This window comes from Rhinopithecus bieti, unplaced genomic scaffold (assembly GCF_001698545.2).
Source record: "Rhinopithecus bieti isolate Rb0 unplaced genomic scaffold, ASM169854v2 scaffold_2254, whole genome shotgun sequence".
NCBI classification, from domain to species: domain Eukaryota; kingdom Metazoa; phylum Chordata; class Mammalia; order Primates; family Cercopithecidae; genus Rhinopithecus; species Rhinopithecus bieti.
The window spans coordinates 2,151,953-2,166,540 of NW_016803982.1; the positions used below are offsets into that span (position 1 = coordinate 2,151,953).

A 14,588-nucleotide genomic window follows, 5' to 3' on the forward strand; every position below is an offset into this window, starting at 1 on the left:
CCAGGACAATCTTCTTGAAATACAAGCAGATTCTCATTTTGCCCTATACTGGTTGATGTTTCCCTAAATCTGTGGCCTTTTGCTTAAGGAAGAAAAATATCCCATGATCAGAACTAGTCATAAAACAGAGGAGAGTGTAAAGAACAGATTTGTAAGCTACTTAGCTTCAAAAATAAAATCATATATCTTGGTAATAAACTCTTCTTTTTAGTTACTACATTGTTTACAGTTATTCTTTAAATAGATAGTATAACTGAGCATGCGTATAACTGAGCATGCTGGCTCACTCCTGGAATCCCAGAACTTTGGGAGGCCAAGGTGGGTGGATCACCTGAGGCCAGGAGTTTGAGACCAGCCTGGCCAACGAGGTAAAACCCCATCTCTACTAAAAATACAAAAATTAGCCAGGAGTGGTTGCACGTGCCTATAACCCCAGCTACTCGGGAGGCTGAGGCAGGAGAATTGCTTGAACCTGGGAGGCAGAGGCTGCAGTGAGCCACGATCGCGCCCCTGCACTCCAGCCTGGGTGACAGAGCGAGACTCAGTCTCAAAAAGTAATAAAAAATAAATAAACAGACCAACAGACAGACAGATAGTGTAGGCACATGGCCTAAAAGGAAACCTCAAAAGGCATTCAAGTAGTTGTCTCATTTTCAATGAAAAACATATTGTGTCCACATCAAATAATTTAGAATTTTCTTCATTTGAAAAAAAAATACATACACATAATGCATCTCAAATTAATACATTTAAATATGTGCTAAACCCCCCCTCTGTTTATTTTCTTCTTTGCTTTTTCTCCAGGTTACCATGAAGATCATAGCAATGTCACCTGCTGGCTTCTGGCAAAGCAGAAGAAACCGATACGATCTCCTGGTGACGTCACTCGGCGTTGTGTGGGTGGTGCTTCACTTTGCACTCCTGGTAAGCGCAGACGTCAAGTTCATTTCAGCTGATTCTTTCAGTTTTGTTCAGTTCTGCTCAGTCCTGTTTCCAGTCTCATTTTACTCCACATCAGCCTGCTCTGAGGCGTTAGATGGACCTCCCTAAAGCCCAGCTTTGACTGTGATGGACTCTCAGACATGCTTGTGTCTACATGTACACACCCCCGCACTCTTCACACAGGCAAAACCTGGCCCCTCAAAGCCCTAGATGGTGCAAGCTAGAAAGAGAAGGACCTTCAAGATCCTCTGATTTAACCCCTCATTTTACCAAAGGGGAAAACAAGGAAGAAAGAAAGAGGAAGACTGCAACAGAGATTGAGAACTGTCCGAATTCACACAACAAGCTAGAATCAGAAGACTACAATCCTGTTTTCCTGTTTTCTCAGCTGAAATATACCATTCATTCCACTTCGTTATAATCAGTATTTCACGATGTCATTCTCAAGTACTTCCACTGTTTCATTTTCTATAAGACATTTAGCCTCCACTTCTCTAAAGCATATGTTTCTCCATCTCTATAACTGTGTTCTCACTATTTTCCCTAAAGTGCCTTCAGCATCCATTCAGTCCAAGATCCCACGCAAAATCTGCAGCTATGGGTGTACTGAGCTGTAACCTAGGGCCATATTGTCCAGTGAAAATAAAATATGGCCACAGATATCACTAGATATCTGTGTGATAATTTTCTAGAAGCCACAATAAAAAAGAAGCAATTATTTATTAATTATAATTATTTATGTAATCATAACTATTAACAATTTAATGATATTTTCTTAACTAGTATATCCAAAATAGTATTATTTTCATGTGTAAGCAATATAAAATTATTGAGGTAAGTTGCATCCTTGTATCTATGTGTGAAGTCTTTGGCTGAGTAGGTATTTTACATTTACGGCATATCTTCATTTAAATTGCCACATTTCAAGTGCTCAGTAACCCACATGTGGTTCCATGTGGCTGGTGGTTACCATGTTGGACAGCACAGCTCTGGAAGATATGGGTCCTAGTCTAGGCTCCACCATTTTCCAGCCTTGACTAATTTATTTGTCTTCAATGATTCTTTGTTTCCCGCTCTGAACGGGCAATATAACTTCATAATCCACCTATTTCCTCTGGCATTATGAAGATCAAGTGAGATTAATATATTTGAGGCTTTCTTGAACTAGAAAGATTATACAAGCCTATAGGCATTATTATAATTACCTTCTTTTTGTTAGTCATCCTTGATCTCATCCCAAGGAATATTATTAGTTTTTCCCTGTTTCCTTCTATCCATTCTCCCATCCCCTTAATGTTAGAGACATGCTGGGAAAGACTTATTTACACATCCTAAAGGGCTTGCCTTAATACGAGATGCTGTGCTCATGAACATAGTGAGCATCCTTCTTAAACCAGTGGTTGCCTTCAGCATCAGGAGCTGTATGAAGCCTAGGTGAGCTCTCAGTCACCCTGAACTATTTTCTCAGCATTAGATGGTTCTCAATTCCTAGTACAAGACACAGTACTAGTAATTGAGAAGAATGTTATAAGCAAAACAAATACAGTTGCTGCTCTTGTGAACCTTAGATCCTGGAAAAGTAGACAGATAGTCATCAATTGCTCACAAATCTATGAGTATAATGACTATGATGAGGGAGATGAAGGAAAGCCTGTGTTCCTGTGACAACTTAGATAATAGTGGGAGATGGCTTCATCAGAGAGGTCTTGGAAGACATCCCCAAGGGAGTGATGGCTCCATCTGTAGGATAAGGGGAGGGCATTTCAGGTAGCTGTCACCGTGATGGAAAGATGACAGAGCTGGAAGAAGGATAGATACATAGTACTAGCATAGTATAAGATTTGGATGGGTAAGGTGTCAGACCTCTTAGGACCTTGCAGTTCAGGTGAAGAATTCAGGTTCTCATCCTAAAAACTATTGGTTGTCTTTACTTCCAAAACATAAAGAGGGAAGGTATCTGCAATAGATCTTTAGCGAACGTGGAAAGAAGAGGCAGTAAGGCCCATGTTTTTCCTTTCTCCAGATAAAATGTGTATTAGTCCCTTCTCAAGCTGTTATGAAGAAATACCCAAAACTGGGTAATTTATAAAGGAAAGATGTTTAATTGACTCACAGTTCCACATGGCTGGGAAAGCCTCAGGAAACTTACAATCATGGTGGAAAGGGAAGCAAACACATCCTTCTTCACAAGGGAACAAGAGAGAGAAGAATGAGTGCCCAGCAAAGGGGGATGTCCCGTATAAAACCATCAGATCTTGTGAGAACTAACTCAATATCACCCCCATGATTCAATTATCTCCACCTGGTCCCACCCACAACATGTGGAGATTATGGGAACTACAATTCAAGATGAGATTTGGGTGGGGACACAGCTAAACCATATCATTCTGCCTGGACCCCCCCAAATCTCATGTCATCACAATTCAAAATACAATCATGCCCTCCCAACAGTCCCCCGAAGTCTTAACTCATTCCAGCATTAACTCAAAAGTCCAAGCCCAAAGTCTTATCTGAGAAAAGGAGAGTTTCTTCTGTCTATGAGCCTGTAAAATCAAAAGCAAGTTAGTTACTTCCTAGATACAATGGGGGTACAGGCATTGGGTAAATATACCCATTCCAAATGGGAGAAATTGGTCAAAACCAAGGGGCTGTAGGCACCATGCAAGTCCAAAATCCAATAGGGCAGTCATTAAACATTAAAGTTCTAAAATAATCTCCTTTGACTCTATGTCTTATATCCAGGGCACCCTGATGCAAGAGGTGGGCTCCCATGGCCTTGGGCAGCTCCACCATTGTGGCTTTGCAGGGGACAGCCCCCCCCCCCCCCGGAGTGGTGTTGAGTGTCTGTGGCTTTTCCAGGCACACAGTGCAAGCTGTTAGTGGATCTACCATTCTAGAGTCTGGACAATGGTGGCCTCTTCTCACAGCTCCACTAGGCAGTGCCCCAGTGGGGACTGTGTGTGTGGACTCCAACCACACATTTTACTTCTGCACTGCCCCAGCAGAGGTTCTCCATGAGGGCTCCAGCCCCGCAGCAAACTTCTGCCTCGACATCCAGTTGTTTCTATACATCCTGTAAAATCTAGGCAGAGGTTCCCAAACCTCAGTTCTTGACTTCTGTTCACCCACAGGCCCAACACCATGTGTAAGCCACCAAGTCTTGGGGCTTGCACTCTTTGAAGCATTGGCCTGAGCTGTACATTGGTGTCTTTTAGCCATGACTGGAGCAGAAGCTGCTGAAAGGCAAGGCACCATGTCCCAAAGCTGCATAGAGCAGGGGGAGCCTGCCCACAAAACCATTTTTCCCTCCTAGGCCTCCAGGCCTGTGAGGGAAGGGGCTGCCATGAAGTTCTCTGGTATGCCCTGGGGACATTTTCCCCATTGTCTTGGTGATTAGCATTCAGCCCCTCGTTACTTATGTAAATTTCTGCAACTGGCTTCAATTTCTCCCTAGTAAATGAGGTTTTCTTTTCTATAAAATCATCAGACTGCACATTTTCCAAATATTTATACTCTGCTTCCTCTTGAATACTATGTCACTTAGAAATTTATTCTCCCAGATACTCTAAATCATCTCTCTCAAATTCAAGGTTCCACAGATCTCTAGGGCAGGGGCAAAATGCCACCAGTCTCTTTGCTAAAGCATAACAAGAGTCACCTTTGCTCCAGTTCCCAATAAGTTTCTTATCTCCACCTGAGACCACCTCAGCCTGGACTTCATTGTCCATATCACTATCAGTATTTTGGTCAAAGCCATCCAACAAATCTCTAGGAAGTTCCAAACTTTCCCATATCTTCCTGTCTTCTTCTGAGTCCTCCAAACTGTTCCAACCTCTGCCTGTTACCCAGTTCCAATGTCGCTTGCACATTTTCAGGTATCCTTATAGTAGCCTCCCACTCTAAGTAGGAATTTACTGTATTAGTCCTTTTTCATGCTGATACGGAAAAATACCCCAAACTGAGTACTTTATAAAAGAAAGACGTTTAATTGACTCACAGTTCTGCATGGCTGAGAAGGCCTCAGAAAACTTATGATCATGGTGGAAGGGGAAGCAAACACATCCTTCTCCACATGGTGGCAGGAAGAAGTATGAGTGACCAGTGAAAGGGGAAGCCCCTTATAAAACTATCAGACCTCGTGAGACTTAATCATCACAAGAATAGGATGAGGGAAACCACCCCGATGATTCAATTATCTCCACTTGGTCCCTCCCATGATACGTGGGGATTATGGGAACTACAGTCCAAGATGAGATTTGGGTGGGAACACAGCCAAACCATATCAAAATGCAACCTAAAGCTACTCAGTCCAAGCAAAAGTCAAGTAGACTCCCTAATCCCAGATAACCTCAGAGAGGGAATCTTAAACCCAAAAATTTGCCTTTTCTGCCTAACTGCTTTTGTTCTTCTCCAAGAACCTCTTTGGTCTTGGAAGGATGCTTATTCTCCACTATATTTTGCAGTGGACTATTGGGAAGGAAAGTTCCCTATCCAAAGATGCTATGTACACACATTCATGTGCTTAGACCTCACCAAGGATCTTGCTGGATCCCCTTTGCGGGGCCCATCTGTGACTGTCATCATTTGGCTAGGCAAGCCTCCTTGAGAGTAATCACACTCTGGCATCAGCTGAATGTTAAGGTTGTTATTGCAGTTATAGCTGGTGAGATCTTTGTTTCTCAAATGAAGCTTTCTTATTCATAAAGTGCGGTCATCTCTTCCTGGTAATCACACCCTTGAAGAAAGAGCTGGATGTGTTCCTGAGCAGGGAGGACCTCTCTGAAATCAGCTTAGAGGAATGAGTGTGTATTTTATCTTCAGTGGTGTCTAGAATCTGACTTCTGGCAATCTTTTCCACCATCAGCCCTTTCTTGTTGCCAGGATTCCTTTATCTCCCATGTCAGTTGACCTTCCTATGTTGCACCATTATCCTATGTTTTTCACACCATATATACAAAAGAGCTGGTCACCATTTTATGTAAAATAAATTTCAAAATACAGAATTTAACTGAGTAAAACAAAACCCGAAGTTTCATTTGAGATTGAATTTTAAATCTAATATTTATTCATGAGTTTTTGCAGTGACCTTTTCAGCACCCTTTATAGATAACTTTCTTACAAGAATTTACACATATTCAGCAAATTATTCAGTATACTTCACGGAATACTTAAAAAATGGAACTGTAACAAGATCTTTTGTGCAAATTATGAGAGGCTGTCTTCTGTTTAAATTTCAGAATGCATATACCTACATGATGGGCGCTTGTGTGATTGTATTTAGGTTTTTCTCCATCTGTGGAAAACATGTAAGTACCTTGTGAAGAATCTTATTCAAGGTTATATATGTGTTAATGAAAGAATGGTGATTAATTGATTACAGCCTTACCTCTGCATATTTAGGGATGTAGTCACAAATTACTAGACATCATAAGTCAAGATTAACAAATATTAAATATTATTAAATGAATCAGTAGCTTAGTTATCATTCGGTGTGTTTCCTGCCATTTATGTTGCTTATTCTTTATAATTCAATAATTAAATTATTTAAATTTATTAAAGGTAACATATCAGTCATGAAAACAAAAACCAATATTCTTTCTTAATGCATTTTATTTTATTTTCAATAAAGTTAAGTAACTTTACTTCAGAGAAAATAATCTTTTAATGAATTTGTATGTTTACATGATTCCAGATTTTTTTTTTTTTTTTTTTGAGACGGAGTGTCTTGCTCTGTTACCAGGCTGGAGTGCAGTGGCGGGATCTTGGCTCACTGTTTTCTCCACCTCCCAGGTTCAAGTGATTCTCCTGCCTCAGCCTCCCAAGTAGCTGGGATTACAGGCATGCACCACCACACCCAGCTAATTTTTGTATTTTTAGTGGAGACAGGGTTTCACCACGTTAGCCAAGATGGGATTCCAGATTTTTTAATATTTTTTGTTAATGTTCATGGGTATATTCCACATATATTTTTCATTTTTTACAATGCTGTTTCCTTTCTTATTACAAACATTATTTCATATATACATTCCATATGTACACATAACCAATATATTTAATATTTTATAGTTATTTAGTATTATACCATTGCTTAGGTTTGTTTCTGTGAAAGCCTGTTTGTGGAAGAAGACTGAGTTTACTTGCTATCAGTCAAAAATGTGTAGCCCTTATCATAGAGAATTGAGGAGCAGGAGAAGAGAAAATGGAAGGTGAAAATGCTTAGTGTTACTCTTATTAATTTGTGTGAAGAGGCTGAAATGTTTGAAGTAAGGATAACATTCACCCAATGCCTGGTGGGTTTTGAAGAGTATTTAGATTTAATACCTTATAGAAAGCAACTTTCAAATGATACACCTAAGAATCACTTTTGAGCCAATCTGCTTAAAAATTAGTTGCTACCCAGGTCTTCCATAGCTTAATGGATTGAATATTCTCTGTCTCTCTCTCTCTCTGTCTCTCTCTCTCTCTCTCTCTCTCTCTCTCTCTCTCTCTCTCTCTCTCTGTCTCCTTGCTTCCCACCCCTGGTCCCCAGGTAACGCTAAAGATGCTCCTCTTGACAGTGGTCGTCAGCATGTACAAGAGCTTCTTTATCATAGTAGGCATGTTCCTCTTGCTGCTGTGTTACGCTTTTGCTGGAGTTGTTTTGTTTGGTACTGTGAAATATGGGGAGAACATTAACAGGTTGGTGTATATTTATCTTTCTATTCATTTATCAAGCAAACACTTTAGTAATAAAATTTTAAATAAACAAATGTTTTTTGTCTACTAAAGTCTAGGATAGGGGAAAGGGAAGTAATCTGTTGGAAATTAAAATAAAATAGCCAAGTTTAAATATTTTCCAGTTGAAAAGGTTATTCAACTGAAAAGGTCTAATTTCAAAACCTTAGAAAAGTTAGAAATAAAACAAAAGAATCCATAATTCCACCAACATTCAGTAATCATCACTCCCAATTCCAGCACTTTTTCTATCTACATATTACCAAAAAATGATACTATTTTTAGTTGGAACAATTTTAAGATAACTTTGGGTTTCTTTCTCAGCAAAATATGGGAAGTTAGAGCCCCCCAAATGGTTGTAATATATGAAAAGCAGTTTTCAATGATTTGCCTAAGTTTTATAGATGCATCTCATTGTTTTTTTTTTAAGTCCTGATACAACAAAGTATATACCGATATGTCTGGTTGTAGGAATTAGCTACATGGCTGCCCCACCTTTTATAGCATCCTCCAAGTGAAAGATGGAATCACTTAGTTACCAAAGCCTGCCTACTTAGTCATTCAAGATGAATGGCAATAAATTAGTGGTCATGCCAGAGTTGGGTGTTCAGACAGCTATATTTGGAGGCAAGTATAAATGACAAACTAATAAAAAGGTATAACCTTTGGAAAAGGTAACTTAGCAACCAAATTTGCTACAACCTCCACTTGTTTTGGTGGTGGCAAACTATGCTATTTCATGACAAACCCTTCTATTCACATTCTGTTAATTTTTTTTTCTTAAATTAGGCATGCAAACTTTTCTTCGGCTGGCAAAGCTATTACCGTACTGTTCCGAATTGTCACAGGTGAAGACTGGAACAAGATTATGCACGACTGTATGGTAAATATCTCTCACCATGAACAAAGCTTAGACTTAGAATCAGCATGAAAGTCTTGCAACCCAATGTTGGCAGGATCATCCTTGTTAGCGTCAAGACTTTGTGTGTGAAATATAAATCCTGACACTTCAGTCCATAAAATTGCATTATACATTACAATGCGTGAATATTTAGGGCAAAATACTCAATTAACCCAACCTGAGCTATTGTAGTTCCATTCAACAAATATGCATTCTGTGGGTGTTGTTCTTTGCCTCCCATCTTTAATATTTTGGTAGTCAAAGTCAAACTGGGAGCCCTTTAATTTAATGTATTCAGTGGATAGTTCACTGCCCCTCAGCTATATGCTAGGTGCTAGGTCTTCAGCAACCCCAAGGCACACTCCGGGAGCTTACCTCAAGGGCTCTGAGCTACTCCTCCTTTATGCTATAAAGTATACTTTATACTTCCTTCTTACTATACCCTGTCTTCCCCAAGCATCATCCTTCTGGTATCAGTTTAAACATCCATTCCTTCAGGTCTTTTGCCTTCAGCTAAGACAGCCAGCTATATGTTCTTATGCTTCTCTATAGTGCTCCTTTGTAATAAGTATCACAGCTGTAGTGAATTATTGGCTTACATTCATTTATTTTCTCTCTCACTATAGGACAGACCAATGCTATCTTATAAAAGTTCTGCAGTGATGGAAATCTGTACTGTCCAATTCGGGAGCCACTAGTGATACGTGGTTATGGGGCACTTAAAATATGACTAACACAACTGAGGAACTGAATTTTAGTTTTAATTTTATATTATTACATTTTAATTAACATAATTTAAATTTACATCGCTGCATGGAGCTAGTGGTCACCATATTGGATTACACAGCATCCAACTGTCAGCAGGAAGAAGGCACAGGGCCTATGTCTTTCTTACCAGTCTCTCCCCAAACTTGGCACAAACCTAGCACAGAGTAGGAGCGCTAGGACTTCATGCATGAATTAACAAGGAGAATTTGCCAAATCAAATAGAACACAAGGCAAAATTTAACGAATCTTAAATAAAAATACAAGCAGAATGCTGGGATTAAAGAAGAAAGAGCTAGTTTCTCTGGCTGAGAAAAACCAGAAAGTGCTCTCAGAGGCATTGGCATTTTATTGAGCCTGTAAACAATGAGAGAGTTTTTGATGACTTAAGTCTTGTGCTATTCCATAGCATCCCATAACAGTGTTCCAGGAATGGGGCTCACTCCTTACATAATTTGAATGTGAATTTGCTATGTACAGGCACATCTTGTTTTACTATGCTTCACTTATTGCCTTTTGCAGACTTTGCATTTTTACAAATTGAAGGTTTATGGCAATCTTGTATTGAGCAGATCTATCAGGGCCATTTTTCTGATAGCATGTGTTTGCTCACTTTCTGGTTCTTTATCACATTTTGGTAATTCTCACTATTTCGGACTTTTTCATTATTATTATATCTGTTTTGGTGACCTGTGATCAATGATCTTTTGATGTTTCTTTTGTAATTGTTTTGAGGGGTGCCATGAACCATGCTCAATAAGATGGAAAATTTAATTGATAAATGTCATATGTCTTCTGACTGCTGCACCAAAGAGCTGTTTCTCCAACCCTTCTCTCTTTTCTTGGGCCTCCCTATGTCCTGAGACACAACAATATTGAAATTAGGCCGATTAATAACCCTACAATGGCCTGTAAGTATTCAAGTGAAAAGAAGATTCACACATCTCTTACTTTAAATCAAAAGCTAGAAATGATTAAGCTTACGGAGAATGGCATGTCAAAAGCCAAGTTAGCCCAAAAGCTAGGTCCCTTGCACCAAATAGTTACTCAAGTTGTTAATTCAAAGGAAAAGTTATTGAAGGGAATTAAAATGCTACTCCAGTGAACACATGGCTGATAAGAAATAGCCTTATTGCTGATATGGAGAAAGTTTTACCGGTCTGAATAGAAGATCAGACTAGCCACAATATGCCCTTAAGCTAAAGCCAAATGCAGAAGGCGGCCCTTACTCTCTTCAGATTTATGAAGGGTGAGAGAGGTGAGAATGCTGCAGAAAAAAATGTTCGATGCTAGCAAAGGTTGGGTCATGATGTTTAAGGAAAGAAAGAAGCCATCTCCATAATATACAAGTGTGTAAGTGCTGCTGATGTAAAAGCTGTGGCAAGTTATCTAGAAGATCTAGCTAAAATAATTAATTAAAGTGGCTTCACTAAACAATGGATTTTCAATGTAGACAAAACATCCTTCTATTGGAAAAAGATGCCCAACTTTCATAGCTAGAAAGGAGAAGTCAATGCCTGGCTTCAAAGGTTCAAATGACAGACTGACTCTGTTGTTAGGGACTAATGCAGCTGGTAACTTTCAGTGGAAGCCAATGCTCATTTACCATTCCAAAAATCCTAGGTCCCTGCTATGGTTTGACTGTGTCCCCACCCAAATCTCATCTTGAATTGTAGTTCCCTTAATTTCTCTGTATCATGGGAGGGACCAGGCAGAGATAATTGAATCATGGGGGTGGTTTCTTCCATCCTGTTCTTGTGATACTGAGTGAGTTCTCACTATAGCTGTCATGAGATCTGATGGTTTTATAAGGGGCTTTCCCCCCATTTGCTTGGCACTTCTTGCTGCCACCATGTGAAGAAGGACGTGTTTGCTTCCCCTTCCGCCATGATTGTAAGTCTCCTGAGGCCTCCCCATCCCTGCTGAACTGTGAGTCAATTAAATCTCTTTTCTTTATAAATTACCCAGTCTCGGGTATGTCTTTATTAGCAGCATGATAATGGACTAATACAGTCTCTTAAGAATTACGCTAAATTTACCCTGCCTGTGCTCTATAAATGAAACAACAAAGCCTGGATGACAGAACAGCTGTTTACAGCATGGTTTTCTGGATATTTAAGCCCACTCTTGAGACCCACTGCTCAGGAAAGAAAAGATTCCTTTCAAAGTAGTACTGCTCATTAACAATGCATCTACCTGGTCAACCAAGAGCTGTACCAGGAGATGTATCAGGAGATTAATGTTGTTTTCTTGCCTGCTAACACATTCTGTCCATGGATCAAGGAGTCATTTCAAGTCTTATTATTTCAGAAATAGATTTCATAAGGCTAATAGCTGCGATAGATAGTGATGGCTCTGATGAATCTGGGCAAAGTACATTGAAAAACCTCTAGAAAGGATTCACTATTCTAGATGCCATTAGGAACATTCATGATTCATGGAAGGAGGTCAAAATATCATCAGCATTAACAGGAATTTGGAAGAAGTTGATTCCAGTCATTATGGATGACTTTGAGGGGTTCAAGACTTCAGTGAAGGAAGTCACTGCACATGTGGTTGGTAGACATAGCAAGAGAACTAGAATTAGAAATGGAACCTGAAGATGTGACCAAATTGCCACAGTCTCCTGATCAAACTTGAAGGAATGAAGATTGCTCCTTATGGATGATTAGAGTGGTTTCTTGAAACGGAATCTACTCTTGCTGAAGGTGCTATGAACATAGTCATAATGACAACAAAGGATTTATAATGTTACATAAAATTACTTGATAAACCAGCAGCAGGGTTTGAGAGGACTGACTCCAAATTCAAAAGAAGTTCTATTGTGGGTAAAATGCCAGCAAACAGCAACATATGCTGCAGAAAAATCTTTCATGAAGGAAGAGTCAATTGATATGATAAACTTCCATGTTGTCTTAAGAAATTGCCACAGCCACCCCAACCGTCAGCAGCCACCACCCTGCTCAGTCAGCAGCTGTCAACATTGAGGCAAGACCCTCCACCACCAGCAGAAGATTACAACTCACTGAAGGTTCAGATGATTGTTAGCTTTTCTTAGCAATAAAAATACTTTTTATTAAGGTCCATACCTTTTTGGACATAATGCCATTGTGTACTTAATAAGCCACAGTATGGTATAAACGTGACTTGCATATGTACTGGGAAACCAAAACATGCATGGGACTTGTTTTATTGCAGTATTCACTTTATCGCAGCAGCCTGGAACTGAAACTGCGATGTCTCCAAGGTATACCTTTATATTCCCAAATCTTAACCTGTTACTTCAGTCAGAGAAAAACTTGCAAATGTCTTTTTATTTGATTTTCTGCAGTTTGCATCACAGGGGCTACTTATCACTTGGGGCTGGTGGCGGAGGCAGAAAGAGTATCTAGTGGAGATTCATTCACTTTCATTGTGCTTTTAAAAATGGCAGTAACCTTGGGATTCTACAAGATAACAGCATACCATAAGTGAAATATTCTTCTTTATTTTTGCTATAGATGATGTAACCAATGTATGTGGCTTTTGAAAGCTAACTTTGAAGTTAATTTTATTCTATATGTTTAGGAATCTATTCATTAACTATAGTCAGCTAAAAGAAATTTCTATTCTCTACTCTTATCCTCTCCTCCTTCTTCTGCCCCAATGCCCCAAAGGTTCAGCCTCCTTTTTGTACTCCAGATGAATTTACATACTGGGCAACAGACTGTGGAAACTATGCTGGGGCACTTATGTATTTCTGCTCATTTTATGTCATCATTGCCTACATCATGCTAAATCTGCTTGTAGGTAAGTGATGTTAGTTGAATACTTTTTACTCTTTAAACTCAGGTACTTAGATAATTATGTATGATTTTCAAGCAATTATCTTGGATTGCTTGGGGTGGGTGTTTCATGGCATTAATTATAAATTGTTTAGTCTCTCAATCCAGAAGCTGAAAAGACCTTTGAAAGGCGTGTAAATGACAGTTGACTGCAATTTTAAGAGTGGTATCATTTATTATGATCATTAATTTCAAAAGAGCTCTTCTCATGGACTGAGTTGAACAAATATCAGAGAGGACTGTCTAGCCTTGAAATATCACATTTATGTTTTTGAAAGGTACACCTTATTCACCCAGCTGTGGGGCCACCCAGAACTCAATTTGACCTTTAAAAATGGCCCTGGAACTCTCAACTAAGAGTTAAAGCCAGCTGGCATGACTATCTCTATACACAGAATGTGTGTTTGTGCTTATGACCCTCATATTTTGGAAAGGCAGGAGCTGCAGAAATAGCTTAGTCCAAGTGTAAACATGCCAATTTGGAAACCATACTAAAAGCACTTTAAAAATCTGGCTTATGATGTAGGTGATAGAATCCATTTTTAATAATAGATGTTTTACTCTTTCTAAAATATGACAGATGAGCATAATTGTCTAACTTCTGAATTTTTCTTTTTTTAAAAGCCATAATTGTTGAGAATTTCTCCTTGTTTTATTCCACTGAGGAGGACCAGCTTTTAAGTTACAACGATCTTCGCCACTTTCAAATCATATGGAACATGGTGGATGATAAAAGAGAGGTATGGGAGTGGGTTGCTGTTTCATGCCCCACCTCAAAGAGACTTACCAACATGTCTCAAACATTTAAATGGTTTTGAGGCTGGCAATGACATAGATTGAATTTTTTAATGGTGAATTGCAGAAAGTCATCATTCACAGTTCAGCAGAATCTTCTAGGAAGGGAGAGTGAGTTGTTCCTCCTTATGTCATCTTCAACCATGAACATCCTCTTCAGACTTTCAGAAGGCCAGCAGGGAAAGGAAACCAAAGGGACTTTGTAGGAATCAAGCTTGGGCTCAGGCCAGAAAAAGAGGTGACACTGAAACTACCAAAGGGACAGTATATTACAAATTCAGGATCACCTCAAACTCAAGCAGCAATCCCAATTAAAAGTACAAAGGAGTTATTTAAGTGGTGTCTGAAGGTGTTTATTGGATTATATTTGAGTAACTATTTGAACGTTTTAACCATAAAGCTTGCCCAAGATTTCTTAAAATTAGCCAAAGTAGCTGCGGTTTGCTCTTCCTCTTCTTGTCATTGCCGTCATCAACCTCCACCTCCTTCCCTTCCTCCTAATCCTCCTCCTCTACCCCCTCCTCCTCCTCCTCTACCCCCTCCTCCTCCTTATCCACCCCTTCCTCCTCATCCACCCCCTCCTCCTCATCCACCCCCTCATCCACCCCCTCCTCCTCCTCCTCATCCACCCCCTCCTCCTCCTCCTC

The 14,588-nt window shown here is 39.6% G+C and overlaps 1 protein-coding gene across 1 annotated transcript in view; it reads left to right on the forward strand.

The window, feature by feature from the left end:
* Window positions 1-14,588, forward strand: part of NALCN (sodium leak channel, non-selective) — a 367,606-nt gene that overhangs the window by 338,959 nt on the left and 14,059 nt on the right. The window contains exons 35-40 of the mRNA XM_017861705.1: window positions 805-924; window positions 6,180-6,248; window positions 7,472-7,620; window positions 8,446-8,539; window positions 12,979-13,111; window positions 13,771-13,886. Of these exons, the coding sequence (XP_017717194.1) occupies window positions 805-924; window positions 6,180-6,248; window positions 7,472-7,620; window positions 8,446-8,539; window positions 12,979-13,111; window positions 13,771-13,886 (681 nt within the window). The remainder of the gene's footprint in view (window positions 1-804; window positions 925-6,179; window positions 6,249-7,471; window positions 7,621-8,445; window positions 8,540-12,978; window positions 13,112-13,770; window positions 13,887-14,588) is intronic.